This window comes from Ricinus communis, chromosome 1, assembly GCF_019578655.1.
Source record: "Ricinus communis isolate WT05 ecotype wild-type chromosome 1, ASM1957865v1, whole genome shotgun sequence".
Classification (NCBI taxonomy): domain Eukaryota; kingdom Viridiplantae; phylum Streptophyta; class Magnoliopsida; order Malpighiales; family Euphorbiaceae; genus Ricinus; species Ricinus communis.
In genome coordinates, this window is record NC_063256.1 from 5,189,531 (window position 1) to 5,204,792 (window position 15,262).

At 29.9% G+C, this 15,262-nt stretch overlaps 2 protein-coding genes across 2 annotated transcripts; both read left to right on the plus strand.

Moving 5' to 3' along the window:
- The first annotated feature begins 2,770 nt into the window (after positions 1 to 2,770).
- Positions 2,771 to 3,566, plus strand: LOC8270385 (snakin-2). The gene is made up of 3 exons (XM_002520173.3): positions 2,771 to 2,947; positions 3,038 to 3,116; positions 3,233 to 3,566. Exons 1-3 carry the CDS (start codon positions 2,894 to 2,896, stop codon positions 3,415 to 3,417), a joined length of 318 nt encoding a protein of 105 aa, XP_002520219.2. The 5' UTR covers positions 2,771 to 2,893; the 3' UTR covers positions 3,418 to 3,566.
- Positions 3,567 to 11,330: 7,764 nt separating this feature from the next.
- LOC8270386 (UDP-glycosyltransferase 74B1) lies at positions 11,331 to 13,157 on the plus strand. Its single transcript, XM_002520174.3, has 2 exons — positions 11,331 to 12,027; positions 12,164 to 13,157. Exons 1-2 carry the CDS (start codon positions 11,380 to 11,382, stop codon positions 12,929 to 12,931), a joined length of 1,416 nt encoding a protein of 471 aa, XP_002520220.2. The 5' UTR covers positions 11,331 to 11,379; the 3' UTR covers positions 12,932 to 13,157.
- The last annotated feature ends 2,105 nt before the right edge of the window (positions 13,158 to 15,262 follow it).

Genomic DNA, 15,262 nt, shown 5'->3' on the forward strand with positions numbered 1-15,262 from the left:
ATGCCTTCTTTTCTTTAACGGCTAAGGATCACCTGTATTTCTTTTATCGGGTGTGTAATATTTTGTTTGTTCCTTTACATTTTTCGTCATATCCTATAACTGTTAGGAAACATAAACGGATCTATCCAAGTTTGGCTATTGGATTAACAAAGTTCTCGAATTGAAGAATTTCAGGGCAGCGTCTTTGTTCTGAATGAAGAGAATTTGTTGGTCGAAACGAAAACTAGATGGAGCGAAGCTCATTGCTATTCCTTGTGGCAGATGGGTAATATTTTATTACAGGTATAAAACAAGGGCTGCAGCGTTATGCGGCATTCTACCCGCCCGATGCTTGCTGAGATCATCTTGCGGCAGTTTCATGGCTGTCTCAATATCTCGGGAATCTGGAAACTGTAGTTGGTGTTGTAGCTGAGTCATGCACTTAGGATTGGTGGCATTTTCTATGTCTCAACACACGAGAGATTGAACCTTGTTGCCTACTCTAAATGATGCACCAAAGCCAAAGGGCTATTACTAATATTATTAGCCTATGGATGTACATCTGCACGAGTCTCTTGATAATTGCAATTGGTTCCGGGCTGTTTATCGTTTCAGTTTGATGGGTTTATGGTAGTAATACCCAACCAAATCAAATTGATCGATTACCTAAAATCATTAACTTAATTTGATTTATCGGATTGGTTAAGCAAATTCAAAATAATATTGAAACATATTCTTTAGAAAAGTTGATAGTCATATGTAAATCATGAACAAAAGTAAATATATAAATCTACGGAATAGAGATATGATTATTAAAATAAAAAATTACATCCAATGAAATTAAAGGAGTTAGAAAAAAGGATGAAATTAATATGATATAACTGGTGTAGGGTTGATATTTGATTGTGGACTTGTGTGGTGCCTTGGATCCTTGGTAAAGGGCGTGAATTTGAGTTATGATAATGTGGTCCGTAATGCGTAAGTATAATAATATTGTGAAGGAGGATAGGATTACAGCTCAACAATCACCTCGCAGCTCGTGTCACCCTGTATGAGCCGAGAGTGCTGCCATCTCAACTCTCTGTTTTTGCTGAACGAAGAGAAAATTATTGACTGTGACATCTCTCTCTTTCTCTCTCACATTATTATTTATTATTATTATAGCCAGCCATCCATGCTCTAGCTGTCTTCTGCTTACTACTGTCGTTCACTACTGAAGGCGAACCCGCCCAGTTTCTTTTCTTCTTCTTTTTAATTTGGTTTGCATGATTAAAACGTTCTCGTTTTATGTTTATAGCAATTCTCCATTTAGTACATTCGAAAAAAGTGACAGTTCACAAAAAATACATTATTATTATTAGCTGGTGCTTCTTTGGCATTTGTTTAATAGCCTTTTTAATCTGCTAATTTATAACCCTTTACTTGTTTAGCAGCGAGTCAGTCAGGACATAGCCCTCAAACCAGGGATGGTCCTTTTTGGCCTTTCCTATTTCTCCATATAATATACACTGCCTATTTCTCTGGTTTTCTCCCACTTAAAGACATTTTATCATATTAACAATAGTTATGAATTTGGTTTCTTCTCTTCAGCCTATTTCTATTGTCCAGTGTGCCAAAGGTGGTAAGGAGACAGTGTCGTCTTGTTTGCCATTAAGCCGTGTCAGAAAACACTTGCCTGCATCCGGATGCATTATATCAAATCGTTCATCGTGTCACGCTCATCGGCTACAGCTAGTTACAATAATTGTAGAATTTTTAATTTTGATATGGAATATTCAAAATATATATCACTGGTTTAATAATTTAATGTAATACATCTGATATAAATAAATTATCATGAAATATTATAATCTACCATAATTCATATTCCAGACTGATGCATTGTCCCTCAAATCGAAAATCCTTTGCAAGTTAAGAGCACTCGCCGGACCATTACGATTCAGCCACACAGCCATTAGCTCACATTTTCTACATTCGAAAATATGGAAAGCCATGTTTTCTATAACTGTTTCAGCACTTAAACCACTTCTCTTAAGCAAAATCTGTAAATAACAAAAACGTTCATTCACTTCTAGTAACATAATTATAACCCTTTACATATTTATTTCAAGACAAACACTCGCTGACTTAAATATTAAATTAGTTTTCTTGCAAAGAGCTTACTCCATTTTTAATTCTTTTTATTTTACAGATGATCAATATCGACAAGGCTTATTTATGGAATATTATTAAAAACTATTTATTTGACCTTTATTAATCTTCCTAACACTATTATTAACGTCTAAATACTGATCAATAACATCAGTATCCCCATCTATGCGCTCGGCTAGAAAGTAATCGCCACAAGTTTTTCCCCAACTTGCATACCTATTAATGATTCAATTTACAATTAGGCATAACTTACTTCTTCTTTTTAATTGATTTCGAGTTCCAATCTTCCATTTGTCCTTTCTTTAAGAAATTGTTGAGCAAAAGATTTAGGAAAAATGATGAACCAGCATGTGGTGCAACTCAGGTGTAATAGAACATGAAACTCTTCTAAAGAATAATGCTTCTTTTTTTTGAGAAATACCTAAAGAATAATGTTAATAACTTAATTGTAAGTTGTTAGAATTTAGTTCTGACACAAAAAACTTACTTATACCATATACTTGGCTAAAGTAATATACAATAGCATGATAAAGAAAGTACAGCAAGTGCAGGAGTACAGCACTCAGAAATCAGGATAACAACAAATCTTGTGGGTGAATTGGTAATTGAGCCACCAAGAAATCGCCTATAAAGAGCTTCCCTCAGTCACTCGCTACTCATTTATTTATCAGTATCCCTCTACACTACTATCAAGTATCAACCATATCAAACACCTTCAGTTAAGAGTTGAGACTGCTAACTAGTTGCGCACAGCTTCTTTTAAATGGCTTCGCGTTCCCTTCTTTTGGTGGCATTTTTTCTCTTCTTCATTACCCAGGTAGGTACGCACTCAATCCTGTATTTACATTTCTTCAACCATTTTCTAATCAAATTGGTGTACATTACCCTGTCTCGCATATGCTTGCAGGTTTCATCTGACATACAGATTGAAGACCAAACCACTCAGTTGGTTAAAGGAGCTAACAGAAGGCTCTTGCCATTCATGGGTACACCTTCCATACAACACTCATTTTTATCTTCTCTTTTATTTTCTGCCTTCCGCAATTTTCAAGTTTCTGTCTAGTAATACTAATATGTAGTGATGATTTCAATATATTTCCAGAATGTGGAGGGCTGTGTAAGGTGAGGTGCAGTTTGCATTCAAGGCCAAATGTGTGCACAAGGGCATGTGGCACTTGCTGCTATAGGTGCAAGTGCGTTCCTCCAGGCACCTCTGGTAATAGAGATGTGTGCGGGAAATGCTACACTGACATGACCACTCATGGAAACAAGACCAAGTGCCCTTAGAACTAATTAACATACCTCTTTTTATGTTAAATAATGATCACCAGTTGGATTAGCATGTTACTTATGCATGTCAGTGTTTCTTGATGTTTTCTTCTCTTTTTGTTTACTGTAATGAAGCTTCTGTGAGAAAAGATCTCTTCCTTTCTTCACTGCCACTTGCCAAGTACTATACTCAACAAAATTCAGTTTGGAAGTTTCTTTGATTTTATTTTGACTAAATTACTTATGTTATGGATGGTATAAAAGATGGGGTAATTACTATCTACCCCTGTCACGATTTTATAGTAATTACCCCATAATAGATTGTGAACTATCTCAATGCTCCAAATGTTTTTCTTTTTCTTTTTCTGACATAAACTTTCTTTTTTCAACAATAACACCCTTCTAATGATGCTGCAATAAAAAGGCATTTCAAGTTTTTAATATTAAATTTAACAGTTAAGTATTTAAAACCTAGTAGAAGACTACAATTAAAGCTGACAAATGTTTTGCAGTCTTCCCTATTACACTATTAATAAACATTCAGCAGCTAAGAGCATCCCATCAATGCTCCTTGTATTTTTTTTTTTCTTATTGAATTATAAATAATTAATTCTTTATTTTAATTTGTGTTAGATTGGTTATTAAATCGCTTAAATTCATTCTGTAAGCACATGCTTACAACAAAGAGAGGAGAGAGGCCCAAATCAGAATTTGCTTGTGGGCAGGCTGATAATGCTTTGGGCTGCGCCCAATTGAGCTTTGGACATTTTGCTAAGGTGAGAAGATCTGGTTAAACAATTCCAGCTTAACTGTATTTATACAAACAAAAGCTGTGTATCTTGACTAAATCTATACTTTATGAGATATGTCTATTGCCTGCCCAAAAAGTTGAATTTGAAGATTGGTGGCTTGGAGACATAGAAACGGACAACTCCCGGATGGGTTTAGCATACGGTTCGGCTATTGGGCATCCATGGTCCCCAACCACACTTAAAGTTCAAAGTGGAGTGTTGACGAATGGGACCAGGTACGCCAATTTCGGCTGAGTGAACCCATTGATCTTTGGTGTGGGCTAGCTGACCTTATTAATTCCTCCAAATAAATCGCTTTCGTTATGTTATTATAAGAGAGATAGAAATTTTGTGTTCTATCTTAATTGATATGTGCAACTTTAGCTGTCCACTAATAACTACAAATTTGACACGAATTAATACCTATGAAACCTAACCTCCTATTCCTGTCGGCTTCTAAAAACAAATTTATATAAGTACTATTCTTCTATATTTTTATTACTTTCAATTTATATTTTCTTTTTAATGTGATATTATTTATATTGTATCTTTGTTATTTCTTTTTTTCTTTTAGCTATAAATGAGGAGAATGAGACTTCAATTTAAAACTTTATTTAAATTGAGATATACACCTCCCACCATACTGAATTTATGGATGCATTTACATCTTTATTATTAATCACAAACTATCGAGATTATTAATTTTAATATATTTGCCTTTTTTTTATTACTCAATTCTAATTAATATCTTTGACAACCAATTACATATTCTACAAATTTATGGCGTCTGCCATTCACAAGTTCTCATTGAAATATGGTGAATCACTTACTAAGACATAAATTTCTAAATATCTAGATATAATAGAGTCAATACTTTAGGGCAACAGATAAACTGTAGATATTTAGTTTTGAGTTGTATGCAATATGATTAGAACATAACATAAAATCATTCATTTAATCATGTAATGTCAAATTAGTTTATAGAATAAATTATTAAAAAAGAAAAGCTACCTCAATCAAATATTGGATCTATTATTATTTGATATTATATTACCAAATATATCGACATAATTTTTATTTTATTAGTTTATTTTACAAGTGATAATCCTATAAACATATTCTCAAATCATGTTATCTTTTTGTTTTAAATAGACTTCCTATTTGAGCCCTTTATTTTGGCTTGGTTCTTAATGTATTCAAATTAGTACTCACATGTGTACGACTCGTTCCTATAATAAGGGTATGTTCACCATGAGGTTGATCTCTCAATGAACTATGAAGCCACTTGTTATAAAGACTAATTATCAATACAAAATAATAAAAATAAATCTAAATACTCTAAACCAGTTTTTTTAAGAGAATAATATTCATAATGTAAATTAAATAAACTATAAAGTAAATATGCAATGATGTGATATATGAAAAATATATGCTAAATACAGTATTTAACCTAGCCATTTACTTAGTAATCCCCTTATTTTACTTTAAGTCTAGATCTAATGAATGAGATGGTGATGTGCATTTTCCTTTAGTCACTCAAACTAATGATGCAATTAAAGTTTTCTATACTTGCATAAATTGAAGCAAAGTCGGTTTCTCTAATACATTCAACATAAATATATTCATAACAATTACTATTGCTAAACTAATATGATAGTTAACTAACAATAATAATTAAAACTAATAAATATATGAAGGTAAATAAATCATTTATTAAATAAATAAATAACAAAGTTCATACAAAGGCAAAAAGGCTAAATTAAACACTTATGAAAACTATCATAATATATTTAACTCAATGATCATGGTATTAAATAAAAATATATAAAATAATAAAGTAAAAGCTTTATCTAGATCCAAAAATATTTCAAGTATGAAGATGATTGGTCATCACTCTCAACTTTTTGAAAAACTCCTTATACATTGAAAAGAGTAATGAAAACTAAATTAAAGTGTTTATGGAATAATTGTAGAAAAAATAATGATGGATAGATTTAAAAAATAGATAGGAGAAACCTCTCCTCCTCCTCCTAGAATTAGGTTTGTAAAGATATATATAGAGAATAGTCATCCTCTAAGTAAGTCTCCCTAGAGATAAGTATACCAATATAAGTTTATCTGATATATAAGAATATAAGCATCTTTATGTCCACCAAGTACTATCCTATAAATAACTCTTAATATAAATTTTAATAATTATACAAAATGACTAAAATGCCCTCTTGAGTCCTATAATTTTCGGCCCGCACAGCAAATAACAGGTTTATATGTCTTAATCTTGAGCCTTGACACGAACTTATCCAATTAAGCTCATTTTTTAGTATTTTTCTTTATAATTTTTTTCTCTTGATTTATATTACATGGAATTAGACAATTAAGCTTAATTTCACCGTATTATATATAGAAATATATCACTAAAGCTCTAAAAACACCATAAATATCTATATATAATTTGGATATATCAATTCTTTAGTATTATTTTATTAGTGGGCTATGACCCTTTACCAAAAAAATATAGTTAGACGAACAATCTTAATAACCTAGATTTTGAAATAGTTGCAATAGAATTATTAGTTGATGATTTAAATTAATTGAAGCATCATGTCAGTATAAATTGAAAGTATTAGTGCGGATACAATTAATATATTGTTATTATTATTAAAAATATATATTTAAAATTTCTCAAATAATTATGTTAAAATTGAAACCACTAAAAATGATGATAGGGATAGGAAAAGAAAAATATTCCTAACCTAACACAAAAAATAAAAGAGATAAGAAAAAGAATAAATGAACGAATTCCACCTAACACAGAAAATAAAGACCTCTTCTCACTCTCTAAATTAAGAGAGATTTTTCTGACAAATATAATATAAACAATTAGCAATTTTAGCTATAGTTTTAGAGGAAGTAGAAATGAAGAATAAAATAGAAATAATAAACGGATCGGTTAATTGTTTATTTAAAGGTACTTTGCCTGGTTTATTCTATTTGGATGCTTTTTATTCTCAGCAACTCTCATATTGCAAGCTATAAATAGGGAAAAAGAAAAGAGCCATTTTATGCTTTTCTTATAAATCATTATTTTTGGTCAAAAATAAAATTAAAAGTATATATATTTAGAATTCAATGCCAACATCAATATGGTGCAAAAGTTTGTGCCAAAATGGATAGCTACCAGATATGGAAAAAAGAAGTGCATCCATCCATTACCACACATATCCCAATCGTAAGTTTCAAATAAATGGCACTGACCTAACCACGTTCTTCTCTGTCTTTTGTGCCTGAATTTGTAACCATGGCGACAACCACATGCTCTTTGCATAAGTAGCTAGTCTAATTTTTTGAGCCGGAATTGGCATCCGCTACGTTTTATTTAAAATCAAATCAAATTCTAAATCAAATTAAGAGACATGAATTTATGTTCGAAAGGTTGCAAGCTAGACTAGAGAATAATTAAAAATATAATCGTTCGCATCAGTTAATTTAAATTATTTTAAAATATGAATCGGTTCATTTAAACATCAAGTGATTTTATATATAAATAATAATAATTGAAAATAGATATTAGAAAAGAAAAATCGTAGAAATACATGCGCAAAAACAGTGATTGATCACCGTCCAGGGAAACTGAATATTATCAATGATTGCGTCATGAGAGTAGAATCAGCAGTGACGCGATCCATTTCACATGGTCTGCCTTGTGGGGTTTACTTTTATTTATTTTCAATCAAAAATAAAATCCGAGACTATACATTTCTAATGATATTCTGATTATTAATTTTGATATAAATATATATTACTATTTAGATGAAATTCTAAATTTAAAAAGAAATTGACCAACTCTAACAATATTTTTTATATGTTTTTCTCTTGAATTATAAATAATTAATTTTTTATATTATATATTATCTGAATAATTATTTTCTTTATAAACTTCACCTTCAACAATTTTTAGAAACAAGATTCAAGAATAAAGAAAATAATAATAAAAATTAAGAAATAATCATTTTAGAGTTTGAAAAATTAATTTTTACATATATTTTTAATAATAAAGTATGATTATAATTTGAGAGCTTACTGGGAATGGTCTTAAAAGTTGAGAAGTAAAAAGAATTCCAATATTATGATTGATATGCACTCCTTTAATAAACATCCTACTCATGCATATTCTTTCTTTCTTTTCTTTTTTGCTTGGATGTAAGGTAAAGCCTCTGAATCAATTCAATTGATTCTCAAGAGAAGACAATTACTTTATTTTCTTAGAAAGTCTTTTTTCTTTAAATAGTGACTGAATTGTGCACATGTGTTAAAACACAAATGTGCAGGGGTCATGTATTTTCTGGATGAAAAAGAAGTTGACCTTTACAACTTAACAAAATAAACTCTTTTTCTCTCAACTAAGTGAACCGTGATTAGTTGAGCGAGCTCTTTTAAGTTATACCTATAACACCCCAACTCAAACTTCCCATTGAATAACAATATATATATATATATATATATATAACTTTATAAACATAATTTACTACTTAGTTACAATATACATTCATACAATTTAAGTGGCATGACATACTTAATATATATAAGAAATATTTATACAGTAGTTTAATTCACACAAGTTCCCAAAATGCCCCAATGCTTTAGATAACTCCTCTGGCCCACCTGATAATATTGACTGATGCAAAAAGAGCAATGCACAGCTAAGGCTATCTACAACTGCACTAACCTGAAAAAAAAAATTGCTAAGGAATGAGCTAGCGACTCAATAAGCATTTAATTTACTAAACTATAGTATATTAGGCTAGAATTATCAAATCTTTATCAATACAGAAAATTATACCAACACTTAACTAACAATCACAAAATCAACCATTTCAGTTATTCTCATAAACATATAATTTCATCTCACGTAATGCAAATAATCTCAAACTCAACCAAGTCAAATAATTCAATTCCACATTATTTCTATCAAATTAGGATCAGATGACTCATCCTTACATTTTCTCACATTTTTAAATTTCAAGACCACTTGACAAGACTATCCGGCTCGGTCTTGCCATCTCACATACTCGGGTAGCTATCCGGCTCGGCTTTCCCGATCACACAATATCCATACAAAAGTCATCAATCCTTAATCACAATCATTTCACTTCACAACACATCACAATCAATTCACTTCACAACACATCACAATCAATTCACTTTATAACAAGCCAAAAACATAACTAATATCAACTCAGTCAACCAAGAAATTATCAAGTAATCAAACAGCAGTCCCTACTCAATATACACAAAGTTTAGTCTATTAAATACTTACCAGAAGTTATAGGATAACAAAGTAATCCTATTCTTTTTCTCTTACCACTTCCTTGCCTTTGGATGAACCTATTCACATATTCAATACAAATACAATTCAATCACAAGGCATAAATATATATATATATATATTTACTATCAATAAAATATCACATTTCAACATAATAACATATATTCTAGATATTAATATGATGCATGAGATGAATGACAACAAATCAACATATTTGTTGATGAAGGCAGCTTGTAGGTACTGACTTAGAAATTACACCAAAACTTATGTACAATTAATAAAAATCTCATATTTTCCAGAATTACACTTCCATTTTTATAGAAACCATAGCAGAAAGAATCACCTCAAAATCATTGGTATAGAAATAGTTATGGCATTTTCTATACAGCTGCTCAAATTTCCATCTAAACAGAACAGAAAAAAGTTTCCTATTAAATGACCAATCAAACAAATGAATTTTCTGATGAAACTCTCCAGATATAAATTTAACATTCTAAAGTTTCTATAGACACTAATTTTACTCAATTTAGACTTTTCTAGCTCAAGTTGTGAAACACACAATTAGCAACAAATTTCTGAATCTTAAGCCCGATTTCTGCTTAAAACAGTTTCGGGCAGGCCATATTAAGTTCAACATATCTCACGTTATACTCAACCAAAAATTATGAAATTTTTCAGACATATACTACATATATAAATGAACAACTTTTATGTTTAACTCTCTGCTTGGTTCAGCCTCTAAATGCCTCAAAATGTCAGCACAAAAACCAGGTCACCTGCTAAACCAAAAACAGAGCAGCAGCAAAATCGAACCTCATAAGTTCCTACTCACTCAACAATCTGCAAAACCATTTTACAGAGATATTCTTGAGACATATACCTACAACTTTCATGTTTGAAAATTTTCGAGATAAAGCCTCTAAGGTCACGAAATCATAAGTGAAAAATCTGCCCAGAAATTTCAGCTTCAAGATCACAAGTAAAAGCATGTTTACTTTTGATTAAACAATTCCAAAACACATAATCATCAACAATTTCATATCATTAACCCTAATTTACAGCAAAATCAAGCAATTAAAATTACTCACCTTTGTTTTCCTTGATTAAGAAAGCCCAAATCTTTCAAGCTTAAAAGAAGAATTTGATTTTCACTTACTAAAAGTTTTGTAGAGTTTGATTTGGAAAATCAAAGTTGAAGAAGGAAAGGAGAAAAATGAGAGAGACAAAGAAGAAAAGGAAATTGGAAAGCATACGTAGATAAGAACAAATGAAAGAGGTGGTATATTGGTGTGGAAATAGGCAAATTACAATTTAATCCTCTTTCTTTCTAACTTTTCAATTTAGTCCAAAATCATTACTTTTCAATTAAATCAATATGTAACTAAATAATTTATTTATCTACCACATAATATAATAAAATAGATCATATATAATCATGATGCAAATGACATGTTTAATGACATGCTAATGAATATTAATTATTAATAAAAAAAAGTAAATAAATTTGGTTGTGACAATACCACTTTTTATGATCTGCTTCCTTTCTAATCAAGGGAAAAAATAACTCAATTTTCAAAACAAATTTAATTAAGACTTTAAATTCATTAATTATAAATGTATATACACAAAAAAGAACTAATCTGGCAAAATTTACCTCCTTAAATGATATCGATTTTCTGAAAAAAGAAGCTGCTGCAAATGTTGTATAGGAGTCTTAATAAATAGTGTAAAAATTAAAAGAAATACTGTAAAAATTACTACACGATCATTGGCTTGATTTCTCTATTTTTCAGCTATAAATAAGTGCCATGTCTGTGAAGAAACCAACCCAACCATACACAATTAAGAAAGCAACAACAGAAAATGAGAGAGGAAACAGAGTACAAAGGCCATGTTGTGGTGCTTCCATACCCAGGCCAAGGCCACATAAACCCTCTTCTCCAGTTCGCTAAACGTTTAGCTTCCAAAGGTGTAAAAATTACTTTTGCTACTACCCATTACACAGTCAACTCCATTTGTGCTCCTAATGTCACTGTTCATGCCATTTCAGATGGCTTTGATGAAGGTGGCTTTGCTCAAGCACAGGAAGTAGACTTGTATCTTAAGTCCTTTAAGGCTAATGGATCAAGAACTCTATCTCACCTCATCCAAAAATTTCAAGATTCTAATTTTCCAGTTAATTGTATTGTGTATGATTCTTTTCTGCCTTGGGCTCTTGATGTTGCTAGGCAACATGGTATCTTTGGTGCTCCATTCTTTACTAATTCAGCTACAGTTTCTAGCATTTTCTGTCGGTTGCACCATGGATTTCTTTCTTTGCCGCTTGATGTAGAGGGTGATAAGCCTTTGCTGTTACCTGGTCTGCCTCCATTATACTACTCTGACTTGCCAACTTTTCTCAAGATTCCTGAGAGCTACCCTGCTTATTTGACAATGAAATTGAATCAGTTCTCTAACTTGGACATGGCTGACTGGATTTTTGCCAACACCTTTGAAGAGTTAGAATCCAAGGTCTCATTATAAAATGTTATACCATCATTGCCTATTTTAATTTTTCTTTTTTTTGTCCTTCTAGTTCGTTTTAGCCTGTCATATTGATGATCCACTGTAATTGGTGCTCATGATTTTTAGTTGTATGTTCAAACAGGCAGTGGGAGGCGTATCAAAGCTTTGGCCGGCGAAGTTGATTGGTCCAATGGTTCCATCTTCTTACTTGGATGGCCGGATTGATGGTGATAAAGGATATGGAGCCAGTTTATGGAAGCCACTGGGAGAAGAGTGTCTGAAATGGCTAGAAACGAAGCAACCTCAATCAGTGGTGTACATTTCTTTTGGAAGCATGGTGTCCCTAACAGTAAAACAGATGGAAGAGATTGCATGGGGCTTGAAGGAAAGCAACTTAAACTTCCTGTGGGTAGTGAGAGAATCCGAAATGGATAAACTTCCCAAAGGATTTATAGACTCAACGAGCGACAAGGGTTTAATAGTAAGATGGTGCAACCAGCTTGAAATGCTGGCCCACCAGGCCATAGGCTGCTTCGTGTCCCATTGCGGGTGGAATTCGACTCTTGAAGCACTCAGCCTTGGCGTATCAATGGTGGCTATACCGCAATGGGCCGACCAACTGCCAAATGCCAAGTTTATAGAAGAGATATGGAAGGTTGGAGTTAGAGGAAAAGTGGACGAAAGAGGAGTTGTGAGAAAACAAGAAGTGATTAGGTGTTTGAAAGAAGTAATGGAGGGAAAGAAAAGCGAAGAGATCAAGAAACACGCAAGAAAATGGAGGCAGGTAGCAGAAAGAACCTTTGATGAAGGAGGGAGCTCTGCTAAGAACATTAACGATTTTGTGGAGCATTTGGCATTTGCTAACAAGAAAGAAGAGGCAAAGGCAAAGGCTTTGAGTGGCTTTCATTAGAGTTGTTTTAGATTGAGTTAATAATTTACAAGAGACTGATCTGTTACTGTCGATTTAACTAATATTATATGTATTTTTAAGAAATGGGCAACGACTTGTTCTGCTGTAACGCAGGTTTTACAAGCATTGTTGCACTAATTAGTCTGTTTTTCTTTTCAATACTCTTGAGCTATCCTATGTACATTTTTGCATTACCCAAAGAATAAATCTCCATTAAGACAGATAAGATACGTGTATCAATTATCAACCTCCTCGGGTAAGACAAATACATGTCTAAATTTCTTGCCTGGATTTAACAATTTAGCCAAAATTAGTCCGTTTCATCTAGAAAGCTATTTATAAGTAATCTTTCTTTCTGTAATTTTAGATATACGGCTGCTTGACTAAGCTGATATAACTATTGCTGCTTGTTAATGAATTTGATAATTGTGTTTGATAAAATTATTTATAGCTATTATTATTTATATATTTATTGACCTTGTAAATTTATTTTTAAAATTAAATACACTTTTATGAACTGGTCCTAAAAGCTACTAAATATTTTAACATAAATGTTGAAAACTAAAAAAATTATCAGCTGTGCCGAAAACCATCGTATTAGGAGAGATTGCAAGAGAGCAGGTAATTGGCTTGCAAAAGCTGGTTTGAAAGGCTTCCTTTTCAGCTTATACCAAATGAGCTGCTCTTCTCCTTCCATTCCTAATGCATACTGCAGCTTTTCAGAAAAGAAATAAAAGGCAATGCTCAAAATATTTTGGTCCCATCTCAATAAAGACTTGAGAGATAAATGCCATTTCTACAAGTATTTTGGTCCCATCTCAATATAAAATACACATATATATATATATATATATATTAATTTTTGATATTAATTTTTTTTAAATGTGTATTTAATTTTTGACACCTAGAATTTTTATTTTGATATGTGTATATTTTTGACACATGATATTTAAGTTTACGTGTAATTTTATAATTTTTTATATTAATTTATTAATTAATAAGTTGTATTCCTAATTAAACACTCATTCTAATCCTAAGAAATAATATATTATTAATAAATTACTTTTCTAATTAGATAATGATTATTCTAAAAGATAACATCTTAATTATATTAATTAACAAATTAGTTTTCTAATTAGATAATAATTGTAATTATAAAGATAATATTCTTAAATAAAATATTCACTAATAAATTAATTTTTAATTATACAATAATTTATAATTTTAAAAAATAGTAATATAAATTATATTGATATTATTAATTTATATAATATTAGAGTTAATAAATAAATATTTTTAAAATATTTTATTGATACTAAATAAATATTTTATTAATGCAATAATATAAATAAATTTTTTAAAAAATTAAGAATATTTAAAAATAGTTTGTTTGCTATTATTTCTAAAATTATTATAAATAAATATTAAATATTAAACAATTGATTAAATTGTATTTATATACTTAATTTTATAATTGTCCAACGCATGGGTAAACGACTAGTATATATTAATTTTTCAGACTTAAATTTTTTTTGACATGTGTACTTAATTTTTGACACGTAGAATTTTTATTTTGATATGTATATTATTTTCGACACATAGAATTCAAATTTATGTATAATTTTGTAGTTTCTTTTATTAATTTATTAATTAATAAGTTACATTCTTAATTAAACACTGACTCCAATCTTAAAATATAGTATGTTTATTATACTTTAATATTATATTAACTAATAAATAGTTTCCTAATCAATTAATAATACTAATTCTATCCTAAAAATAATATATTGATTATATTTTAATATTAAATTTAATTAATTATTTTTTTAATTAGATGATAATTCTAATCCTAAAAAATAACATCTTAAAATTATATTTTTAATATTATATTTAATAATAATTAATTTTTAATTCTAAAAATAGTAGTATCAATTAAAGTATTAAGTTATATAATATTTAAATTAATTAATAAATATATTTAAAATAATTTTTATATTATTACATTAATAGAATTTTAAAATTTTAAAGAATTGAATATATTTAAAAATAGTTAGTTTGCTATTATTTTTTAAAATATTATAAATTAATATTAATTATGAAATTTTTTATTAAAATATATTTATCAATTTAATTTTATAATCGAAATAATAATAACGGATGTATAATGTATAAGTAAACGAATAGTCTATATATATATGAGAGACATTTTAAATAACCACGAAAAATAATAAATGAATGAAAGTATACTTCATAGGAAGTTATTTACCATAAATATTAACGTTTTCATGTCTTGCTCTTTTATTTATTTTCAAAAAAGATGCTAATCTTATA

Bases quoted from the DNA above. Each gene is read 5' to 3' on its own strand.
- LOC8270386 (XM_002520174.3), top strand. From the start codon at position 11,380: ATGAGAGAGGAAACAGAGTACAAAGGCCATGTTGTGGTGCTTCCATAC. The intron at 12,028-12,163 runs GTCTCATTATAA...ATGTTCAAACAG, and splicing joins TTGAAGAGTTAGAATCCAAG to GCAGTGGGAGGCGTATCAAA.
- LOC8270385 (XM_002520173.3), top strand. From the start codon at position 2,894: ATGGCTTCGCGTTCCCTTCTTTTGGTGGCATTTTTTCTCTTCTTCATT. The intron at 2,948-3,037 runs GTAGGTACGCAC...ATATGCTTGCAG, and splicing joins TTCTCTTCTTCATTACCCAG to GTTTCATCTGACATACAGAT. The intron at 3,117-3,232 runs GTACACCTTCCA...ATATATTTCCAG, and splicing joins AAGGCTCTTGCCATTCATGG to AATGTGGAGGGCTGTGTAAG.